At 39.1% G+C, this 22,563-nt stretch overlaps 1 protein-coding gene across 1 annotated transcript; it reads right to left on the bottom strand.

Annotated features, from left to right (window-relative positions):
* Nucleotides 1-1,254: 1,254 nt before the first annotated feature.
* spats2 (spermatogenesis associated serine rich 2) lies at nucleotides 1,255-21,570 on the bottom strand. Its single transcript, XM_056384057.1, has 13 exons — nucleotides 21,471-21,570; nucleotides 18,711-18,995; nucleotides 17,645-17,724; nucleotides 16,587-16,695; nucleotides 15,987-16,036; nucleotides 15,620-15,842; nucleotides 14,782-14,961; nucleotides 14,469-14,604; nucleotides 11,031-11,089; nucleotides 8,269-8,378; nucleotides 7,903-8,005; nucleotides 5,851-5,996; nucleotides 1,255-5,751 (listed from the first exon to the last, which is right to left on the bottom strand). The coding sequence occupies exons 2-13, from the start codon at nucleotides 18,733-18,735 to the stop codon at nucleotides 5,437-5,439; spliced, it is 1,536 nt and encodes a 511-aa protein (XP_056240032.1). The 5' UTR covers nucleotides 18,736-18,995; nucleotides 21,471-21,570; the 3' UTR covers nucleotides 1,255-5,436.
* Nucleotides 21,571-22,563: the final 993 nt, after the last annotated feature.

The following is a 22,563-nucleotide window of genomic DNA, read 5'->3' as shown; positions in this document are numbered from 1 at the left end:
AGACTGTGCAGGTGTACCTAATGAAGTGGCCACTGAGTGTAGGGTGGAGGTAAAGAAACTGGAGAACAACATTTAGCCATGGAAATGTTGTATTTATCTTTTTTTAATCCTCATGCAAAGGCTGAAAATATCATCTGTTGACTGAAATCCGAAAACAAAGAACTTTTTGCGTTGCAGAGGGTTAATGAACATTTGGTTGCTGATTGACGGTAGTGGAAAATACATTTACTCGAGTACAGCACTTCAGGGCATTTGTTGGGTGCTTGTACTTGTGAGTTTCCATGTTCTGCTACTTTAAACTTCACTACGTCAGAGGGAAACACCCCCACTTGTTTAACAGTTTTAGTCACTTTTCAGATGAAGATTTTACATAAACGTGATTTGCTTGTAAAATACAAAACATTCTTTGAAATTTAAGCTAGCCGTTCCTAATCTATTTGACTTGCAAACCCTTACAAAAAAAAAAAAATCAGTCTGTAGTTGGGGCTCCTGGACAGGTTTCAGATCAGTTCCACAAAAGAAACTTTTCCCCTCTAAATTTCAGTTTTAACACGTCACAAAAAAAGCAAAGATTAGAGAAACAAAAATGACAACATATGTGTGCAATCTTGTGACCTTTTGGAGGGGACTGACTCCTAGATTGGGAACCACTGGACGGAAATATGTAACTGTGTATAAAGTAGATAAAGCAGCTCCACCCTTAAACAGTAAAATGCTACTGATGCAGGATAACAACAATGCAACAATCAGTCTCTGGAGCCATTTCTCAATTTTTTTCTGTACTTTTACTTTTGATATTTTAAGTACATTTTACTGTTTACTTGTGAAGCAGTGCAGGACTTTTACTTATAAAAGAATATTTTTACATTGTTGAATTGGTACTTTTTAGTAAAACATGAATACTCCTACCTCTGCTGTTTGATGAGGTCCTCCACCAAGCTGCCCTCTCAAAACTCACATTTGAACCTTTTTTCAGTGTAGTGACGCCCTCTGCTGGCTGCACCTGCTGTTGTGCACAAGTACTTAACGTCCAATTCTTTTCCACACAGGTGTTTCAAAGTTTACTGATGTAGCTCATCCTCGTTACTGTGTTAATGCAAGTCACCTGTGTTAACCTTCAGTCAGTAGATTTTACTTGGAACACTATTTTCAGTGTTTCACCTACCTCCTGGTTTGCTGACATACAGTCTAATGAATGCATTTCCATCCATTACATATTAATATAACCACAAAAAAATAAACATACACATTCAGTATTGCAAACTGTTTATTTGTAGGAAATGAAAAGTGTGCCATTCAGTGAAGGGGAGAAAGAGGGGGCAGGGGTGTTGGGGACGGTCGATGTCTTTGGTCCATACTCTGGTGGAGGGGATGTCAATGAATCGGTGGGAGACAAGAAAAGGCACTTGAGTTTACAGTTGTCTCAGAAAAGTTGTCTTGAGAAGGACACAAGGTCTACTGGAAGAAATGAATGAACTAGATGTTTTAACCTCCATTATGCCTAGTATGAATATCACATACAAAATGCCCTATGTGAGCACAAAATTATATAGCTACATATATGTATATACAGTAAGGAATCTGAAAGTAAAGTAGGGTGGAAAGAATGAAGGTGAAGTGTTGGATTTATCCCCTTTGGATTTCTTTACAGGCTGAGGACAGAAAACAAAAAGGCAGCAATTTTTTTTCTTTTTTTTTTTTGAAACAGGACGAAATTATTTCTTTGGCGATTACCTAATATTCCTACAGTTTGGAATGTAAAACAACAAAAAGTGGTTAAAGTGAGACAGACAAAATCCCAGATGAGAAAACGACTACTCTTTTGAGTTTTGATTATACAGGTCCTGCGTCTCTAATAGTAGAGACGCTGGAATAAAAGCTAAATTGTTTGTTAATCATCTGTCCTGCAGCTTTGATCAGCCTAAACCGCAACCCCAACAACTTCAGTCAATAAAAATCTTTGTGACATTATAACCAAGTCACCGCCTCTGAAAGCACTTACAGGAATAGTTTCACCAATCTAGGAAATACACTTTTTTGCTTTCTTACCTTACTGAGAGTTAGATGAGAAGACTGATACCACATACAACACCCCTGCATGGCCAGACTGACTTCCTATTGACCTCCACTGTACATGGTAGAAGTTGTACTCTAAAGCTCAAATGATTAGTTGATTAAACCATTGACTGTCAGAAAATTCATTGGCAACAATTTTGATTAGTGATTGATATTTTTGAGTAAACATGCTTGTGAAATGTGAATAATTGTTTGTTTCCCTTTTTTCTATGATATGAAATCAGCATCTTTGGGGTTTTAATTGCTGGTCAGACAAAACGTGAAATCTGAATATTCACTGTTTTCTGACATTTTATACATTAAACAGTCAATTATTAAAGAAAAAACTGAAATATTGATAATAACAATTGTTAGTTGCAGCCTTACAGTAGTGGAATAATTCTGTCTTACCTGAGGTTTTCTGTTAATTAAAAAAAATTAAAGCAATTTGATGATAAACGACAAATGAGGTCAATATAAACAGCCATTACCCCCGTTATACTGTGAATCGTCGTGTTACACTTACACCTCAGTTTTTCTCTCCTCTTTCCTGACCCTGTTTCGAAAAAACGATCCTGGATGGCTCCATAGAGAAGCTAAGGGAAGCAGCTGTCCATGGCTCTTCCATGGAGGTGGAGGGAGCTTAACCAGATGTACCCAAGTTATTCTTCATCCCTGAAGACTTTTCTCCCATAAAACTGAAAAAATACAGTTTGAAAACTCTTTCCATAAAGTGTAAATTAAACCTTTGTGATATTTGTCTAAGTGACTTTTTTAGCATGGTGCCATGTTCTCCTCATTGTGCTGCAGTAAGCCATAATGGCATCATCACTGCCGGAGAAGTTGTTGAGGTTGTTTCCCCAACAGCCACAAGGAGCAACAATGAGCCCATTTCACACTTGGTCGTCAAGCGACACAAACGTGAAATTTATTCTTTATCAAAAATGTTTTCAGAGTGTTTTTCAGTTTTACAGGAGAAAACACTTGAAGATGATGAAGACTAACTGGTTGCTTTGGTAAATGAACATCTGGGTTAAAGAGGGCTGCCTGTTTCCAGTCATTATGTTAAGCTAAGCTAACTGGCTTCTCATATATATCATCATGTTACAAGAGTGGTGTCAATCTTCTCATTGAACTCTACACAAGAAAGCAGAAAAAGAACATTTTTTTGTTAATATCCTTAAAGTCAAACGCATATTTACCAAAAACTGCGAACAAGTTCTCCACAATATTCACTAATATAATTATTGAAATAAAGATTTTTTTTTTTTATCCTATCTCATCTTTAAAAAAAACAAAAAACTAACAAAAAACCTCTTATGATCAGAAATTCCATGAAGAGGGGTGAGAGCAAAATTTTAAATTCATTTCTTTTCCTTAATTTCTTTCTCGAGGGAAGACGACACATGAAGAAAATGCAGCAATAATGTAACAACCGCTTTTACTCAACAGCCTTGCAGCTCTGCCTCGGTACAAAACTACAAGTGAGAGATGAGAAAACACCAGCGGTTCCTGTCCCTAAATAAGCACCCACTGCGAGAAAACGCCTTGAAAACAGGCCTAGTCAAAATATCAGCAATGAGGTATTCACCAGCTTTGTGTTCACAGACTGTGGACACTACGAAGAGACTTAACCCCAACAACAGCCTTCCAGCCTTGTCTCCTTTGCAGCCATAAAAACGACCTGTGAAGTCCAATACCAACCTTCCATCAATCAATTTTACTTTCACAGATGGGATAAAGTGAGTATATAAAAAGGGGAAGAGTAGATCTTGCACCTTATTCTCACAAATATATTTATAATTCACGTCTGCTCTACAAGTACCATCTGTTTTTAGAAAGCCGACATGATGCAGACATCCATGTTTCTAGAAAGGCAAATGTGAAGTCTCTCTGTGACTAAAGGCAAGCACGTCATTAATATGCCATTCATGTGCATATAACAACAAAAACAAACTGAACAAACTGGGTGGAAGAAAATCCACCTGAATAAATGTCGAGAACTAACTACAAAACATCAAGTGGACAGTTTCCTTTGCTGTGAGTTTGAACATATCATTTAACAGTTTTCTACAAAAGGTAATGAGCCCTCTCATTGTTATAAAATAACTGACAGCAAGCCAAGAACAACAGCACACGTGATGACCACGTTGGCCGGTGGGCAATAAATCACTGCCTTAGGCAATATTTAAAGGAATAGTTTCGCATTTTGGGAAACTATTTTCGCTTCTCGCCGAGAGTCAGATGAGGAGATAGCTAGCACTCCCACATCTGGATTGGAGAGGGAGACAATGAGCTTAGTTTAGCATTAGGACTGGAAACAACGGGGAGACAGATAACCTTGCTCGCTCTGGTGCATAACTCCCCATCAAACCACCACTTGTAGTTTTTTTTATGAAAAGATAGAAAGTGTTAATAAGTGAGCTATAAGAGGAGCTAGCAGGAGGAGGATGTTAAATTAAGACAGGTAACGGAGCTGTTTCCACCCCGCTCCTGGCCTATATACTACTCCTGTCTTTAGCTTCATACTTAGTTTAGATACATGAGTGGTATCCAACTTCTCTAACTCTCGGCCAGACAGCAAATGAGCGCGTTTCCAAAATGTTGGGAACTATTCCTTTTGAGAGCAACTTATGAGTTCCTCTCAAACAAATCTAAGTCCTAGCGTTAACAAGTTCCCTACTGTTTGTAGCAGCCATTTGAAAAGCTCTGGATTACAGTTTGATATGTTTCTTTTTTTTTTTTTCTTTCTTTTTTTTTTTTTAACCTTGCGAAGATTAACGATAGTCTGTAGTGTTGATTGCATGTCTACTCTCCTGATGACAAAAATCCCTGTTCATGCTAGAACAACTTTTGCACTTTCACTACGCTTTCCACGGTGAAGGCATTGAAATGGTTCTGGGAGACAAGAAGAAAACAAAACAAGATTTGAGGTGCAAATCAGAGAGCTGACATAAGCCACAGCAAAAATAGAAAGTACTAAGAGTTCAACTTCAATAGTGCACAAATTGTTGCAGATAGTTCTGTCAGTCTCTGGCAGACTGCTCAACTGCAGAAGTTAACAACAGACCGACAATAGCATAGCAATGAGATCTCTCAAAGGGGGGCTAAGGATAGAAGCTGTTACCTATACCGGGATGGGAGGGATGCAAAAAGGAAGAGCGATTAGAGAACAGTGAGAGCTTTTCAAGTTTGAAGGATGAATGGATGTATGATGCAGAGAGGTGGCACTACAGCTCAACTGATGGAAATATGTAAACTTGTATTCTATTCTTCATTGAAAGGAGTTAATAGGGGGGTGTGTGCAGGGTATGGGATGGGTACAGGGAGGAGAGTGCAAGGGTTAGTAGATGGGTTTGATTAAGATGAGGGTTTCCAGCGTCAAGGGCAGTGCGTCCGCGGAGGCCTCTGGGGCAGCCCGTTGTGAGAGGGTCGGTCTTGGTTGTGGGAAGGTCGGTCTTGGTTGTGGGAGGGTCGGTCTTGGTTGTGGGAGGGTCGGTCTTGGTTGTGGGAGGACGAGGAGGAATGGGAGGGACCCCTCGAGTTGTTGGAGTGCTGTGAAGTATGACCACCGTCACTCTGGTAGCGGTGGTTAGTGCGACCGGCGTTCCTATCATGGTAGGAACCGCCGTTATACCGCTGACCACCCGAGTGAAAACCTTGTCCCTGGAAAGTACGCCTGTTGCCCTGGAAAATCTGCGGGGAGATTTAAAAGTCAGTCAGTATCTAGAAGTTAATTAAATCTCTGGAGGGCATCAGCATCTGTGAAGTGTGAAGCTGATTCATGATCTGAACCTGTTTGGTTGGTGGGGGGCGGGTTTCACTGGGGGTGCTTTGGGTCTGGGTGGGAGAAGGAGTTTCCAGCAGGCTCGGGCTGGCGACAGAAGAGGATGTGGAGCTACAGCGGGACCGATTTGAGTAGCCTGTACGTGGATGGTAAACTGTAAGAGAAACAACAAGGTAAAGCACTTACTATACAACCTGAGACTGGTCTTATGAAGCAACATTATTACATTAGCTTCGTAACTGCACTGTGAAAGTCAGTGTTTTCTCACCACACAGTGACGTCACTCTTAAACAAACCAGCATGACTGAAAACACTGGTGGACGAATTTCTTGAAATTTATAATCACCTTACTTCGCAGCTGTATATAACAACATCGCTCAGTAACATAAGTAATCAATTAACCTGACCTGGACCCACGTATGGATTACTGAACAGACAGGCAAGACCATCACTAAGAGACACAAAACAGCTAAAAAAGAAACTAAAAATGACCAGAGAGAGAGAGAGAGAAAAACACTACAAAGAAACAAACAACCACAGAAACAAAAAACCCCAAAAAAAACAACCACAAAGTGTGGGAGTCCTATCTAGGAGTGCTGGGGGACCTTTTACTCGTCTTTACTCAGGAGCCCAGAGTCTCGTAATCCTTCCAAGCCTGGACCCAGACAGGAGGCAGAAAATTGGTGGATGAATTAACCATTTAAAAAATAACTTATTATTATTAATTTCCAAGCAACTGTCTCCTGACAGCCAAAAGTTATGAATAATGTACATACTGTATAGCAGGATTTTCATACACATGAACTTCAGGTTTTTATTAATGCTAACATTAGTTGTGTGAGGGGTGGTGGGTTCTGTGCTGCCTGTTGAGACCCATTCACAGTTCATTTCTCAAAACCTGGAGGAGCTAAATTTAGTGTAGTTCTGGTTAGAGTGGCTACTGCTGCACGCGGCACTTCCTCACTCTAATCCACGTGTCATTATCTATGGCTGACAGCATCTATCGCAGTGTGGATTGGAGCTCTGGAAATGTAAGGATGAATGTCACATACAAATTCACCTTTCAGTATTAATTTCACTGGTTTCCAGCAAGCTGCTTCATTTCTCAGTCCTGAGGCTGTCCATATGTAAGCTATCATGACATTGTGGCAATGAGTTTTCTATCCCCCTGCTGCACATGTGTCATTGATTGCAAACAGGAAACCCGTCCATATTAGGGATTTGAAGGGGTTCTAGGTTTTCCTTGGCAATGTGGAGCAGGGTACATATAATCCTGTTTCATGGGACAGATCACTGCTTTAGTTCGGCAAATTTATGAGTTCTGAATGTGTTTGTACTAATTAGTAGCAATACTGATTACCTGGCTTTCTTTAAAAACACATAATGACAGTGTATTATTTTAACATACACAGATGAGCCAAACCATTATCACCACTTACAGATGAAGTGAGTACAATTGATATAAATTGATTATTGACATATATATATATACATAAATGCTTGATAATATGTATTTTACACACACACAGCCTGAGGACGATCAGTGGAGCTCCAACATTGCTCCATTTTGTTGGCTATTAGACGTCACTACTTTTCAGTACCAATTTAACTGTGTCCATAGTAATAGTATGGAAAAGTATTGACCTCTGAGAGCTTCCAGACAAACAAGCACTGACGCATTTGAGAAGATGATATTATTTTATGATGTCAGATGAAAATGTGAGTCTTACTGAACAATATTACTTTCGGCTTTTTTCCAAAAGTTTTGTCTTTTTCCAAAGACACAGCACACATCTTGATCTTGTTTTTGCATAGTACAATAATTTGCTTATTAGTCACTGTCAGTGTGTACTTCCAGCCTGCTGTCTGCACTGTACCAGCTGCTGTAACTGTGGGTGTCTGAGACATGACATTATCAACTGTGGAAAGTGATCAGCTTGGTCTTGTATTTTGTGATGGGTGGTGGGGAGGGTGTTATGTATCGTTTAGGATTACTAAATGGGAAAGGGCAGATTTTCACTTGAACACAGATAAGGAATGTAATAAAGGAGATCCTGTACCTGATCCAAACGTCGAGATGCTTGTCTTCAGCGGTTCAAGATCAAATGTAAATCTTACAGCTTTCCCAAGGTCCTCATCGTATTTACGTTCACTCACAAAGTGCTGCAAAAAAGAGATAATCAATTATAATAACAAAATCATTATCCAAGATGCAGCGGGTAAATGCATTTTGATTTGCCGTTTTCTTTCAGTTGTTATTTCTGCTTGTGGTTCACCTGGAAAAGACAACAACTTACTGCAAATGAGCTTTTTAAGTTGCTTGAACAATTAACAGCCATTTCACATTTAGACTCTGACACCAAGTCAAACACTGTGAGACAGAGACACATGAGGCCAAACTGGAGCAGCAGTGTTTTTCAAAGTACCTTGATGTCTGCACGCAGTTCAGTCAACTGCTCCTCAGACATGGATGCTGACTGGTCCGTCAGCCGTCTGAGCTCCTCCGCTCTCTTCTGTCGGGCGTCCAAAATCACCACTGGAACACACAAACAACACGTCACCTTTAGCAGATATTCAGCTGGTCTTAATGTACAATGTATGAAACCAACAAAAGTGACCTTCCATCTTTCAGATGAATTTCAGTCCAATCAAAAACTAGTTTACAATGTATTTGAATATCTTTAATATCTGTGTCCTGTAGGTGTCTGCCAGCACTAAAACTCACTCTTAATTACTACTAGTTAGAGCTGCAACTAACAATTATTTTCATTACCAATTAATCTGATAATTTTTTACTTGATTAATTAATTGTGATGTTCAGTTAATTGTGATATTAGAGAAAGAAAGCAGCAAATCCTGCTTAATAAATGAAACAATTATGAAAATAGTTTGAAGATCTTGATCTACTAATCAATGAATCAACTAATTGTTTTAGCTCTGACTGTTTTGTCCAACGGTTGAAAACCCAAAGATACGTAGTTGAAAACAAATAAATCCTCAGACCTGAGAAGCTGGAAGTAGAGAATATGTGGTATTTACGTTTTATTTAATTTATTATTATAATTCTAAATCTTATTTTTTTATTTTATAATGATATTCCTTGCAGTCCTGATAAGTTTCATTTTTCCTCAGAGAATCCAGCTGCGGCGTTTTGAAATGAGAAGTACAAAGTGCAGCTGACTCAGCATCTGTAGGTAAACAAGGGTCAAAGATAAAGGCATTTTCAAATCAAGATAAAATGTAAGTGCTGATGTGAAGGCACTGATGTAAGCGTCATCACACACTCAACATGTCTCTTTGCACATTTAAACCTCATTCAAATGTGTTACTTCAATTAAATCTACATCCAGTAACTATACAGTTAGGTCAAGAACAGTGTTGCATGTGTCAACAAGTCTTGTGAATGTGTTGCCTTTTGATCTACCACAGAAAGAAAACTGGAGCATTGAGGCATCTCTGCATACGTCTACAATGCATGTCTCTCTGTTTGACTCGGAAAGTCTGTGCAAAACAGTGAATCTACACAGAAGTTTTTGCTTTTTGATCCAGAGGGACTGTCACAAAACCATGTACCCTTCATGTAATAGCTGCATGTTTTTCTGATCTTGTGGCTGAGCTGCAAATGTAAGAAATACCATAAGTAGCCACTGTATAAAGAGCTTTTCATTTGTTTTATATTTCTAGCAACGGTGTTCAGCTGTTTTTACAAAAGATCATTAAATATCAAAATCTACACTACATCAGACCTGAAATGATTAGTTGATCAACCGAAAATGATTATCTTATTTTGATAATCCTTTAAGTCACAAATACCAAAAATACCACAAAAACCCTTGAAGACGTAAAGTTGGGCTTTAGAAAACTGTGATGGACATTTTTTTTTTTTTTTTTTTTTACTATGTTCTGGTATCTTATAGACCAAACAATTCATTGAAAAAATGATCGTCTTGCTAGTTGATTTGACCTGAAACAAATGATCGATTAGTCGTCTGTCAGAATATTTACTGGTAACTACTTTCATTATCAGTTAGTAGCTGCCCTTGACTCAATTTCCATCGTTCTGTGTTCAGTTGCTATTACATGCATTATTATACACAAGCACAGATGTGTGTGGAAACACACAAGAAAATAGCTTCAACAGTCTCTTCTCCCTAAGTGTTAAGAGGTAGCAGGAGCAAGTAAACAAGCAAATTACACTGTGCTTTATGAATCACTTTTAATTTGCTTGTTTCGTTTGGCCTGTAAATATTTGTTCTGTTAATGTAATCGGCTTGTTTACAGAGAACCCAGGTCTCTGTGCAGGATCTGCAGGAAGTTTGAGAAGTTTGAGATACTGACCCAGGAAAAGCATTTTGTGTGTCAGTTAATGGAAAATATTTTGAAGATCACCATTGAAGTGATTTTTTTAGATATTGATGATGGGCAGATTAATGACAATAATCAATAGTTTCAGCCCTAAACAGTACTGGTATTTGGTACCCACAGTACCACAGTAAGATTGAACAGGGATCATTATATCCTGGACTGTACTTAGCAATTCAGAGAACATCTTTTTTTTTTTGTTTAGTTATACAAATGTCATGAATTGAAAACATGCGGGTTGAGGGCTGTTTATCAGTAACATCTTTTCCTCCAGGAGAGCAAGAGGGTTGAAGGAAACCTGTCAGCACAAATGTAATGCAGGAAGGAGATTAGTGAAAAGGAAAATTTTGAGGAAATCTGGCTTTTGTGATGTCCAAGAAGTACTAGAGTTTCTCCACTTCCCTCTCAATTCCCCACACACCTTGCACAAAGACAACATTGAGTCTCCCTTGACACCTGACACTATTCACTTTTTCCAGGCCTGGAACACACAACACTCTACACTGAGAGCACAGAATAATGGAGAATGGCCTACTTGTACAAATATGCAGTCTTGCTCCGTCATGTTACATACACACTCACACAGTGGTATGCCCCAGGTATATCAGGACCCAAAGGGCACCACTGCAGGTCTGAAGAAACTGGGACTTGCTGTGCTACAACAATCCCTTTTTTCTTCTTCTCTGGAAGTGATTTAGGCCAGATTCTTCAGGCCCTTGAGTCAGCTGATCATATTATATGAAGAATACTAGTAGCTCCTGGGTGGTAAAGTATGCGACAGGCAGGGTTTTGGTTCAGTCTACATACTGGAAATTACAGTACTTACTGGCCTCCGCTTTCACTTTATCCATCTCTGCCAGTAGAGTCACTTCTCTGTCCATTAAACTAGAAAAAAGAAAAGAAAATAAGGTTCATTTTTCTGTAGTCACTCCAAGATAAGAAATATTGTGCACGCTGACTTTGCACTGAGATTGCAGAGCTATTCCAATAACATTAAACAAAGAGGTGGTTGCATCATCACTTTGGGATCAGAAATGCAGCAGCATCAGTGAATGACGATGCAGAACAGCAAGTGCAATACAGTTAGTACAATATTTAAGCAATAACTCATGAGAAGAAGTGGCAGGTGTAATGCTGTTCCCCCTTTCACCATCATCACATGATGCTGTATTATCATTGCATTATTGCGGTGCATTAACCTACAGTTTTAATTCTGGTATCCATGATGAGCTGCTGAGATGACTAAGACACAAAAAGCTGAGGGAAAAAGTACATTTAAATTATGCAAAGAAAAACGGTTCCATTACTTTGCGCTAGTTTCAGATCCAAGTCCAGTTAAAGGTACCCTGTGGAGTTTTTGACAACTGGTAGCGCTATAGAGCGATGGGGGTCCACGACTTTTGTTTGTAAGGACTCATGCAGGCGAAGACACACACACACACACACACACACACACACACACACAGACACACAGACACACACACACACACACACACACACACACACACACACAGGTGGTGGCAGTGGAGAAGAAAATGGCTTGCAAACAAATATGGATGTAAATGAAGCAGGATTTCTTTCATGAGGAACATGTTTCACTCACCACTGTTGTCAGGTCTCAAGGATACACACAATGCATCTTGGTGAGGAACAGTGAATTAAAACATATCTTTGTTTACAAGAAAACTCCACTTGGTATGTTTTAGGCCTCAGCATGCTTCAAACAAAGTACCTATTGTATCATCTGATAGGGTCTTGAAACACAGAATATTTCTTTCTTTCTTTCTTTTTAACTGTTTTAAAATTTTAAAAATAGGCAATCTGGCAATCATGCCCACTTTACACAGCAATCAACAAGGAGTGCACGGGTGAGAAAGTATGCAGGTTTTGGATGTCTCCCTCAGGCTCCTTTTTTTTTTCTTCTCTTTAAACAAATGTTACCATGAATGCCTTTGAGGAGAGACTTGCCAAAAATGGGCGCCGGTCCCCATTCCTCTCTCCTATTTCTTTGTGATTTGTGAAGACAACACAACATGCAAAGACACAGAACTCTACAAGGTATCAGGGAGGTGGTGTGATGCAGTCGGGGGGGAGAACATGACAGCAGGCTTTTGTGCCCAGCCTTCGAGTGTGGTATTTGGAACAGATATAAAACATGGAAATCTAAACTACTGGATAACGATACAGCCCTGCTCTGATCCTGCGGATAAACTGTTCTGCCTTTAGGTCCAATTATGCTGGATAGCTTGTTTATCTTGTCTGGTGGCTGTTTGTAGGTTACAGGTACGTTGTGTTGCATGAGGTTCTCTATCATCTATCTTTCTAAAAAGCTCAAGTATGAATTAGGATTTTCGTCCATTTTCTGTGCTGGCTGCTAACAAGTCAACAAACAATGTTAGTCTTAGCCACAAAAGTGCTGTAAGAGCCTCATGGGAACTGAAGGTGTTGAGCACTAACAGAACAATTGCTGTTTTATATTTGTTAAACTGACAAAGTGCTCAACTTTTACAAGTGCAGCAGCTGAGAGAGAGAGGAGCTAAATGGATATCCCATTCAGCTCAAAATATCGACAGGAAGCCAGGGCATCATGTTTCAGCTTTTCAGAGAGGACGACGAGGGAGCTCTCCATGAGCAATACAGCAGATACTAATAACACTTAACAACTTACTTAGTTGATTGAAGAATATATAGTTAAGGAATACATAAAAGAGTGACAAGAGTCTTGTTTATAATTGCTGATTCAAAGATAAACCAGGACACACTGACACACCTCCTCAGTGATGAAGCCGGCAACAGAGGTAGTCACAGAGTAAGATTTACTGTGTAAAAGTGGGAACCAGCATGACGGGACAGGACATTGACGCTGTTGTAAACACCGGCATGCTATCTAAAAATCACACAGTGTGGCAACTTTATGCTTTATACGGCAATATAGCAGGATCTGTTATAAGACGCTTCTATAAAAGCGACCTGAGGTTTAAAATATAGAACGGTCTGCTTCCTGTTATGCAAAGCTCTGCCCCAGAGTCACCAACAAGGACAAAAGTAAGAAACAGCCCTTTGACTCACTGATGGTAAAGCAAAACTTACATAAACACATAAAAATACCATGGACAAAATATCATGGAGCACAAATTTCCCCTTTCAACCAAATAGTTCCAGGAACTATGGACCTAGATGAACAAATCTAGGAACTAAAAATCTTTTGCGTACTCCTGTTTGTTTTAATCCGTGTAACTGAAGAACCACAAAGATCGGGAAAATTAGAAAGGCTACAGATTGAAAACTGACATCATCATTTAAAACTAGTTTTCACACACAAGGATAGAAGATAATCCACATGGTGCTCTTTGTATTTACTGTTCTGTGACTCATGAATATCTGATACAGAGCTGCAACAATTAATCAAAAACTTAAATAATCGGCAGGTGATTGATGGTGAAAATACTCGTTTGTTGCAGCTCTAGTCTGGTTATTTATTTCTGCTTTAAGGTGGAATCATGTGCCTGTCTGTTCTTCTTTTCAGAGTTTAATCGTTCATTTCAACATAATGCTGCCACAAGCGATCTTCTAGCAGAGCCAAGGAAAAGCACTTTCAGTTATCGCCCATCTTATCATTGTCTCATTCATTTATGTTGACGAATCAGAATTCTTTCAGTAGTGTAACTACTGAAATGTAACCGCCATGAAATTATTAGTAAGTAAAGTTTTATTTCTTTTTTTCTTGCTGCTTCCTCTCAGTTCACTCACTAGCTCTCGACATTCTCCTCTTCTCTCTCTCTCTCACTTGTTTTAAACTAAGTGAGACACCAACGACAAAGCTGCCTGTGTTTTTAACTATAATTAACAACAAGAAATGTCCGACCCTCATCCAAATATCAGTACTTCCTTGTTTCATAACTGAAGTTATACACAAGTTGAAGCAGCTGTGGTGTCTGTGAATGACTAATTGGTGATGACCAGCCTCAAAAATCCCCCCCCCTCTTTTAAGTTCCTGAACCATCAGAAAGTAGCACCCGCAGAGCAGGGACTTCTTCTACATCTTGAACTTTCATAAAGGAAATGAATTTGTTTTAGTTGAAAGGCCGTTTACTTCATGAGCTCCTCAGAGAGATTCTTGGTCCCATGGGAGAGTTTCTGTGGTAGAAATAACTAAAAAAGTGTCTTGTTGCACCTCATGTTTCAACATGCTCCAAATATTTTATCACCTCAAGATTCAGCTGCGGCCATGACCAGAGGCAGATATGAAAAGAAATGTACATACCAGCTCTGTAGCTCAGCAAACGTCTGCTTCATCCTCTTGATTGAAGAGTCCATCTCCTCCTTGACCACCATCCTGTAGCGAGTCAGTGAGGCAGTGCATCTCTGCAAGTCCTTCACAGAGCGGTCAATGTTGGAAGCTGAGGGGCAGACATTTAAGACATGTTGAAGAAAAAAAAATGCTGCAACACATTTTGTCCCTGGTTAGGTTTTACCTGTTCCTTTGCAACATCTTGCATTATCGATTATTGCATTCTTACAACGAACTACATTTCAGGGGAAGGTCATCTGTGAGACAAGAGTTATAGGTGTCTAACCTATCTTCTTGACTGCTGGTGATCCTTGCTCATCAGTGGTGGATGCTAATGAGGAAGTGGGGGGATGTGAATTTGAGCCTGGCCTGCGTCGGGTCTTGTTGCCTCTAGGACCCTGGCCATTCCTCCCTGCTTGCTGAGAGGCGGGACTTGGAGCGCTGCTTTGACTTTCTGCTTCAGCACCTGTGGGGAGACAGATTACTATACAATAAATAAAATAAGTAGTTTCAAAACTTACTTTCTCCAAAACTGCTTACAACAGGGTTGAGCCACAACAGTTGAAAAGATTCATATAATTACATCACATTTGTGACAGTGTGAAAAGTTGTCTTAAAAAAGGTAGATGACAAAGTGCTCTCACTTTTCTAAGTCTGTAACTTATTTTCTTATTGTGTGCACTCATGAGAACATAAATGTGGCTGTGTCAGTAGCTGAATGAAGTGACCTAATCCATCAATGTCATGTCTTTAGAGCAACTCCATACTGTGACAACGAAAAAGGAACATGACATTAGATGTTCAAAAAACATTTTCAAAAAGCAAAGTGGTCCATGATCGGAGGCAACTCCAGGAAATGTGACAGATATTAGATGAGAGAATACTATTACAGTAGGTGCCAGACAGTTGGTGAATGCAACAAGCTCTTAATGACTCAAACCTGGAACTTAAGTACTTTTAAGTACTATAAAGAAACTCAGAGCAGACTTTTATCGATAATCTTCATTTTAGCATGGTAGCATAAAAAAATACAAACAAACAAACTAGCCCTTCCTAAAATCCCTCTGCTCTTGCCTCTTTTGCTTTTATTACTCATCACATTTTGGCTGAAGAGCTGTTATTACCGGTGGTTTCGGATGTAGCGGGTTCAGAGTCCAGCTCGGCTGCATCCAGGGAGGCAGAGTCCAGCTGTTCACTCAGAGAATCAAGTGACTCTCCATCCATTACTGATCCGTTGGCATGAAAGCCGTTCATCTCATCCTTGCCCTCCTCCGGTGATGTGGCCTCAGGTGGAGCAGGCTCTGCTGAGGGCTCTGGCTGAGGCTTGGGCTTCTTTTTCTTCTTGGGCTGCAAATGGAAATATCAGTGTCAGACTGAATGAGGGATACTTTAAACATAAAGAAGTACAGCAATTAGCTTCATGTATTTCATAATTAAGAGCGACAAAAATGCCAAGTCAACAAAGACACATTCAAGCTTCCTGGTTCCCACCTTCTTTTTTCCAGTGACGTTCCACTCTTTCAGGATCTCAACTGCACTGCCTACGGCATAAAGCAAACGCTGACGACAGAGGTACACGGTGACATTTGACAGACTTGTAACACCCATCTCAATATCGAAATGCCCTAAGGTGTTGTTGAGACTGCCAAATGAGGAACAAAGTGGTCTGACGTACATTTTTGTTCTATAATTAAACCTGCCAAACTGAAGGCATGCGTGACACTCAACTTCTGAATGCAAGGCATGGAATGCATTAGAAAATATTTGTTCCCAAGGTGAAGCAGCAGCCTTGTGGGCAGCAAGCAGGCACGACTAAATTAAATAACTAGCTAACTACAAGTGGGAAGTGTATTGGAAATATATGTGGAATTCTAGTAGCGTATTTGTGGAAGTAGGCATTTGATAATACTAGCATACATAATATAAAGTGGGTTATCTTAAATCTTTTTCTTTATGTGATGTAAATATGACTGTTCTTTAGGCATAATTGTTGTAAAATATGCAATGCCACCAGTTTTATGGTGAGGTATAAGGGAGCTCTGAGGGCCAATTATTTACCAGTGTTGAGGTCAAACACTGACGTCATCATACCTTCTAAGAAAGCTTGAACAGCCTTGTCAACACTGTTTTCAAAGTGCTGCAACACCAGCACAATCTCATTGTTGCTTTTGTTGGGGACAACTGCCCTGACAGCACTGATCTGTAAAAAGAAAAATAAACAAATGAAGCACCAATTGTTAGAGGAACAGGTTTTTATGTACGGTAATCCAAAAAATTTTACTCTAAATTCACACTGAATATGTTGTGACATTTAAATTATAATTGGCTTAAAAACGCAGCACTGGACTCTTGGTCTTACTTACATACTACAAAAGCGAAAATACAAATATTTTAAGAACCTGTTTTGCAAACAAGTAAAAACACATGCAAGCAGCTGAACAGCAGAGTTGCCATGTGTTATTATTTCTTGAACAGCTATCTATAAATCATATCATTATTTTTGATTATTAAAAAATGTGTTAGCAGTTTTGGCACTACCTACTTTCAATGTAAGGCATGAAAAACTCACAAAAACATTAGACACCAACATCTAAACAACCTGCCATGAAAACATTATGACACCACAGTAAAACTCTGCAGTGTCCCATTTTCTTTACATTGTTCCATTGTAGATTAACAGCTTTAAAGAGGACGAGGCTCCCTATTATCAGACTACAAAAGGACGTATGTCAACCAAAGGAAATTCAAGTTATCTAAGGTGCGTAGCTATTGAACATGTCAATAACATTTACAGACAATGATGAATTACCTCCCATTAAGACAGGAATAATCCACAGTTCAACACCAACCCTAAACCTTGCATTCTTCCTTCAGCAATACTATAACTGTTACTCATGCTCTGACAGCTTGCCCTCGTGTTTACTGTTGCCAAAAACCAGCTCACTGGGAAACTGTTGAGCAGAGCCCACAACTAATGTTGCTGAATGTCAAAGAGTCCACCAACACAGAGTGGAAATGTCTAACTTTTGGAGAATCCCATAATATTTCCTCAAATGTAGAGTTCTTTGTTTGAAATGTAAGCCTTCCCAAAAAAAAACAACCTGCCGGCTCTTTGTGCCAGTCATGTGCAGTGAGTGTATGCTTCTTACCTTCTCCTTCATCCTCTCAGCTGTTCCTCCTTGGGACATGACCATTTTCGAGCGAGTGTCAAACACCACCCCAGACGTATCTGGAAAGATATAATGAACACTAACCTCCATTTTCTGTTCAGGCCTTGACTCGTATTTGCAAACCACTGTAGAAAATCATTTGCAAAACAAAACAACTTTCAAACATCTTCAGAGATTTCCTGAAAAGAGTTGTCGGCTACGTTTGTGACTCCCAATCATGTTGTACTGGCAGGTGTGTTCTTGTAAGCCATTTGTTGTCATCATTCAAAGTACAAAGACACATGAACAACCATGTTGATCTATCTGAACAAAACCGATTAACTCCTTAATAGTTTGCAAACAGACTTCATTTGTTCCCTGGAGGCATAAAGTGTCTAAAACAACACACAATGAGAAAATGAAGGAGCCGGCTTCACTGCACACTGCAGTGTGGAGGTGGAAGGACGTGTTATTTAGGCATCTAAGCACAGCAACTTCAGTTAAAAGCACAAGCAGCGCGCACTTGTGAAAATACAAAGAAACAAAAACTCGTCACATCTGTGCCTGTACAGTCTTGAATCTGCGTCTGATTTAAATGACTAATAACCACCAAAGGCCTCCAAAAAGGCATTCTTCCAAAAAGGAACAACCTCAGGGTTCCTTCTATCAGAGGTGGAATAAAAACCGGGCCATTCAAGAAACAGCTGAGTATGAAGAGTCAGGGCAAAGTCCGAAGTTAATCTATGGCCATTTATGGATGAGTCAGAAAAAAAACAAAACTGTTGGACCCATGTAAAAGTTGATTTCCTCTTTGTAAAAAGTATTTTTGTACTTTACACCACAGTCAGAGTTTTAGGACGACTCCTTTAGATTGCATTTCAGAACAATTAGCACAACTTTACTTGCTATATTAATTAATTAAGTTAACCTTCTGTAGCCATTAAAACACCAATGATGACTTCTGAGTGTGCCTTTGTACAATTAAAGCATACAAAACATTTAATACAAATTTTTATTCATCTCAATTCTTTTTTTAAATAAAAAGGTTTATAAAACAAATACATACCCTTTTGGCTGTTTTTCTTTGCCATATTGTCACACAGATGTATCTGGGAAAAGTGTGGGTTTATACTCCCACAAGACTGTAAAATAACCCTTCAAATATGTTTAAGCTGGTGTTCAAATAAGGACTCCAAGTGCGATAACTTTCAGTTTGAATTTCTCTTCCTAGAGATGCCAACAAGGCTCACTACTGGCGAGGGGGCTGAAAGAACAACGTTCAGATCAGTCCTCCACCTTTTAGGCAAAAATTCAGGTTTTCCTCTTGTTTCTTCACCAAGTTGATTTAAATCTGTGGAGAAAAAAAAATGAGAAAAACATCTCAGCCGTGTTATAGGAACTAGTGATCAAATATGGATTCATGGCAGCTTATCAAATGTAGAAACATAATTTACATTTGAAAGTAACTGTAGCCATGTTGTATGAAGCAAAAATGTACAGATACCAAACTTCCACTTTTGTAAGATCTGAGAATGTGAATGCAAATCAAATGAAATCCATTTCCCCTGGCTATAAAATATGAATGAAAAACAGATTTCAATAAATTATTGTCTGTCTGGCAGAGCATTCTCGAAAAAATCTGCAGTTAATATTGTCCTTGGCAGGAGCACTGAATTTAGTTTGGGGGAAAAAGTTAGTAGGGCTGCACAGAAACACATCTTTGAAGGGTTTTCCTTTTTCTCAGCTCTCTGCAGGAGTGGTAGTTGATAATGTTATGAAGGCAACACAGAATATTTGTCATGCATTAACAGCCTGGGCCCTTTGAATAGTCTGATGATGATGACAGTATTAGCCACATTGACATATAATAGGCATGATCAAAAACTTCCTCAAATATTGTGAATTTTTCTGCAGCCAAACTGATGGCACAGATTCTCACATAATTAGGTCAGTATTATATCTGAAATGAAGATTTCTAAAACTGCTTTACCTTGCCATGTGGTTTTAATTTTTATACAATCCACTACAGTTCCTGTAAGTGAAACATTAAAGTGGCTCCTGGGGAAGCTGACTGGCCTGACAGTCACATTTATAATACAGAAAGGAACCATTTGTTTTTGGCAAATGTTTCACTACAAAATGGATCAACAAATTTAGTTAAACCTTATCACTATTCCTTACTCGGCTTCTGCTCTCAAATAAAACCAACACTTTATATTTATTTAACAATCAGAGAAATATTTTTTTCCCTACATTACACAATGAAAAAGGAATTTTGATTTGTAGTGGGAAAAGTAACATCTGCAAGTCTCTAAAACAAAAGGATGCCATCACTAAGCTGAACAATCAATACTGCACCGCTACGTCAGACTTGCTTGCTGACTGCTGCCATATCCGAGTCTGCTTTAATTATGTCCCCTCCAACCTTAAAAATGCTTGAACCAGACGTCCAGTGATCTGGACCCATTTTTATGGGCCAGCTGTTTCCCTCTTTTAGGTTTCCCTTTCTGATCCTGGTTCTCTAGAAAGGGAAACCTAAAAGCTGTACAAACCCACACCCCTCTGATTAGTACTTGGCATGCCACAGTCCTGGTTCCACCACACCTTTACAGACGTCAAACTCACATAGGAACAATCAACAAGTGACACTGCAACAGCCAGTCATGCAAACACTAGGATGCATTATGTTTATCAAGAGGGATGGTGCTTGAATCTTCAAGAGAGCCAGGTGCACTTGTATTGAAAGATGCTATGGTGCTAATTCAGCACTCAAATAAACTTGCTCCAAGTGAAGAGGTTGACCAGGTCTAACCAGGAGGATATGAAAACTAGAGGAGCTTCTGTCACACTAAGTAGCCACATACAGTCAGACTCGAACAAGGTTTTCATTGACGTCCACTTCAACTGGAAATATTTTTCATCACCACTGCCAAATAACTCAATCTCCTGACAGAGAAACCAGTTATTTCTGTGTTTATAGGCAGTTAAACACGGTGCATTTCTTATTCCACGTTAAAATGCTAAATATCCTTCATTAAAACAGGTAATGTTAAGTGGTAGAAAGATAATCAGATGGAGATCACTGTCATCACTTGCCGCAGCGTAGCTAGCATCTTAGATAATATATTTATTCAACGCCCGTGTAACTTGGCTTGCTGCAGAAGTCAGATCAGCCTTCGGGTTTTACTGCAAGACAGCTGTAAATCACATCCAAACAGACAGGGTTTCCTCAAATCTCTGAAAATTATAACCTTAGCTTTTTGCGTCCTGCCCATTAAATAGCCAACTTCGTGATAATGTTAGCTAACTAACCCTGTCTGCTGAGCGGTGTGATTTAGATTTCTTAACACACGAAAATGTTTTTAAATGATAGCTTTTCTAACCCTAACATATTCTTACTGAATTTCACTTGCACAATAGAGACTCTACTTCAGTTCAGAGCAGCTCATTTCACATATTTGGCTCAAGTCCGGAGGTTACGTTAACGTTAGCTAGCTAACATTACCTAACGTTGTATGATTAGCTTTGCACAGCTCTGCGCTACTGACCGCAATAATTTGCTGATAACATTACAACACCAAAACCACCATGACACAGACTTAATGCAGCATAAGGTAGAGACGCCTTATTTATTGACAGACCTTTGAATTGAGCCTTAGCTAGCACGCAGTTAGCACACTGCTTGGCTTTTATTATTCTATTCTCTGTTTTAAGGCTAACCATAACTTAGCTCCTCAATTAAACAAATAAAATACTATTAAAGCATTAGTGTTCATATCAGTGATTAGTTCACTGTGTTAGTTGTTAAACGAAATCAAATACGTACTTGATGCTGGCAAGAAAACTGATCAGTAGATTCTGGAAACGGGTTACCGCAGCTCCTACCGCCAGCCGTCTTTAATGCCAAGTAGTCTGCTGTGGGCAATATTTTCCTCGACCAGACTCCCTCCGGGTTGCCAGGTTGCACTCAAACATCCCCCCTTTTAATACGTTTCAACTGTGGATCAGTTTTCATTGTTTTGGCAAAAAGTGCATTTAATAGTTGCTGAATCACTGTTAAACTGGCCTTTGAAATAACCCTTAAGGGTACTTGTAACCTTTGACTCCAGTCCAGAAGATTGTAGTATCTCAGTGTCTGAGGTATGATTGGTGTAAAATGTTCTTACTTAATTTGTTATTCTGAGAAGAGGATGAGTGAGTATGTTTCTCCCCATTGCAGTTTAGTATAAAACGCCGTTGTGCAAAGGGGTAGTAATGCAGATTGTATGATGTTTCTCACTTGTGGTATCTGTGTCCTGGACCCAGAATAAAAGCATTTATTATTTATTTATCAAATACAAATGAAAAAAAATAAATTCACATAACATGTAATTAATGTAAATTAGACTGCAATTTGCTGCACTCTCACACATAAGGAATTAAAAAATAAAAATGGAGGAACTCCTGGGCGCACCTATTGTCATTCCTTGATGAAAGAGTGGTGCCTAGTGAAGAAATTGGGCTGGCATTGGAATCGCATTTTTTTCCTTCATCCGCATGTTTCCTTAGTTACACTTCACACATACAAATATTTATGGAACATAATACAATTTCACACAGACACAAACAAATACAAATATGGTCCTGCCATGAACATGCACACTTCCACTTACGTCTTCCATTGTTTCTGGTCCGTACCCTCTGTTGTGTTTATGTGTAGTGTCATCTCCTTTTAGTGTGATTTACTTTTCAAATTAGTATCTTACTAAATAAAAGCTAAATAAAGAAGAATTGTGTACAGTTCTGCCTCAGTGACATAAGAAAATGTTACTCTCGATGCATAGGTAAACTTGATGATTATCTCTACCAGAGTTTTTTTTTTAAAACAAATTTTTTGCATGATTTTCCCTCCTTTTAAATATTATCTTCACTTATGCTGT

This window comes from Seriola aureovittata, chromosome 9, assembly GCF_021018895.1.
Source record: "Seriola aureovittata isolate HTS-2021-v1 ecotype China chromosome 9, ASM2101889v1, whole genome shotgun sequence".
Classification (NCBI taxonomy): domain Eukaryota; kingdom Metazoa; phylum Chordata; class Actinopteri; order Carangiformes; family Carangidae; genus Seriola; species Seriola aureovittata.
The sequence above is the reverse complement of the archived record's forward strand: the minus strand, read 5'-3'. Positions and strand labels throughout refer to the sequence as shown.

Bases quoted from the DNA above. Each gene is read 5' to 3' on its own strand.
- spats2 (XM_056384057.1), bottom strand. From the start codon at position 18,735: ATGGCAAAGAAAAACAGCCAAAAGG. The intron at 16,696-17,644 runs GTAAGAAGCATA...TTCTTTTTACAG, and splicing joins CTGAGAGGATGAAGGAGAAG to ATCAGTGCTGTCAGGGCAGT. The intron at 14,605-14,781 runs GTTAGACACCTA...TCTGCCCCTCAG, and splicing joins ACCAGCAGTCAAGAAGATAG to CTTCCAACATTGACCGCTCT.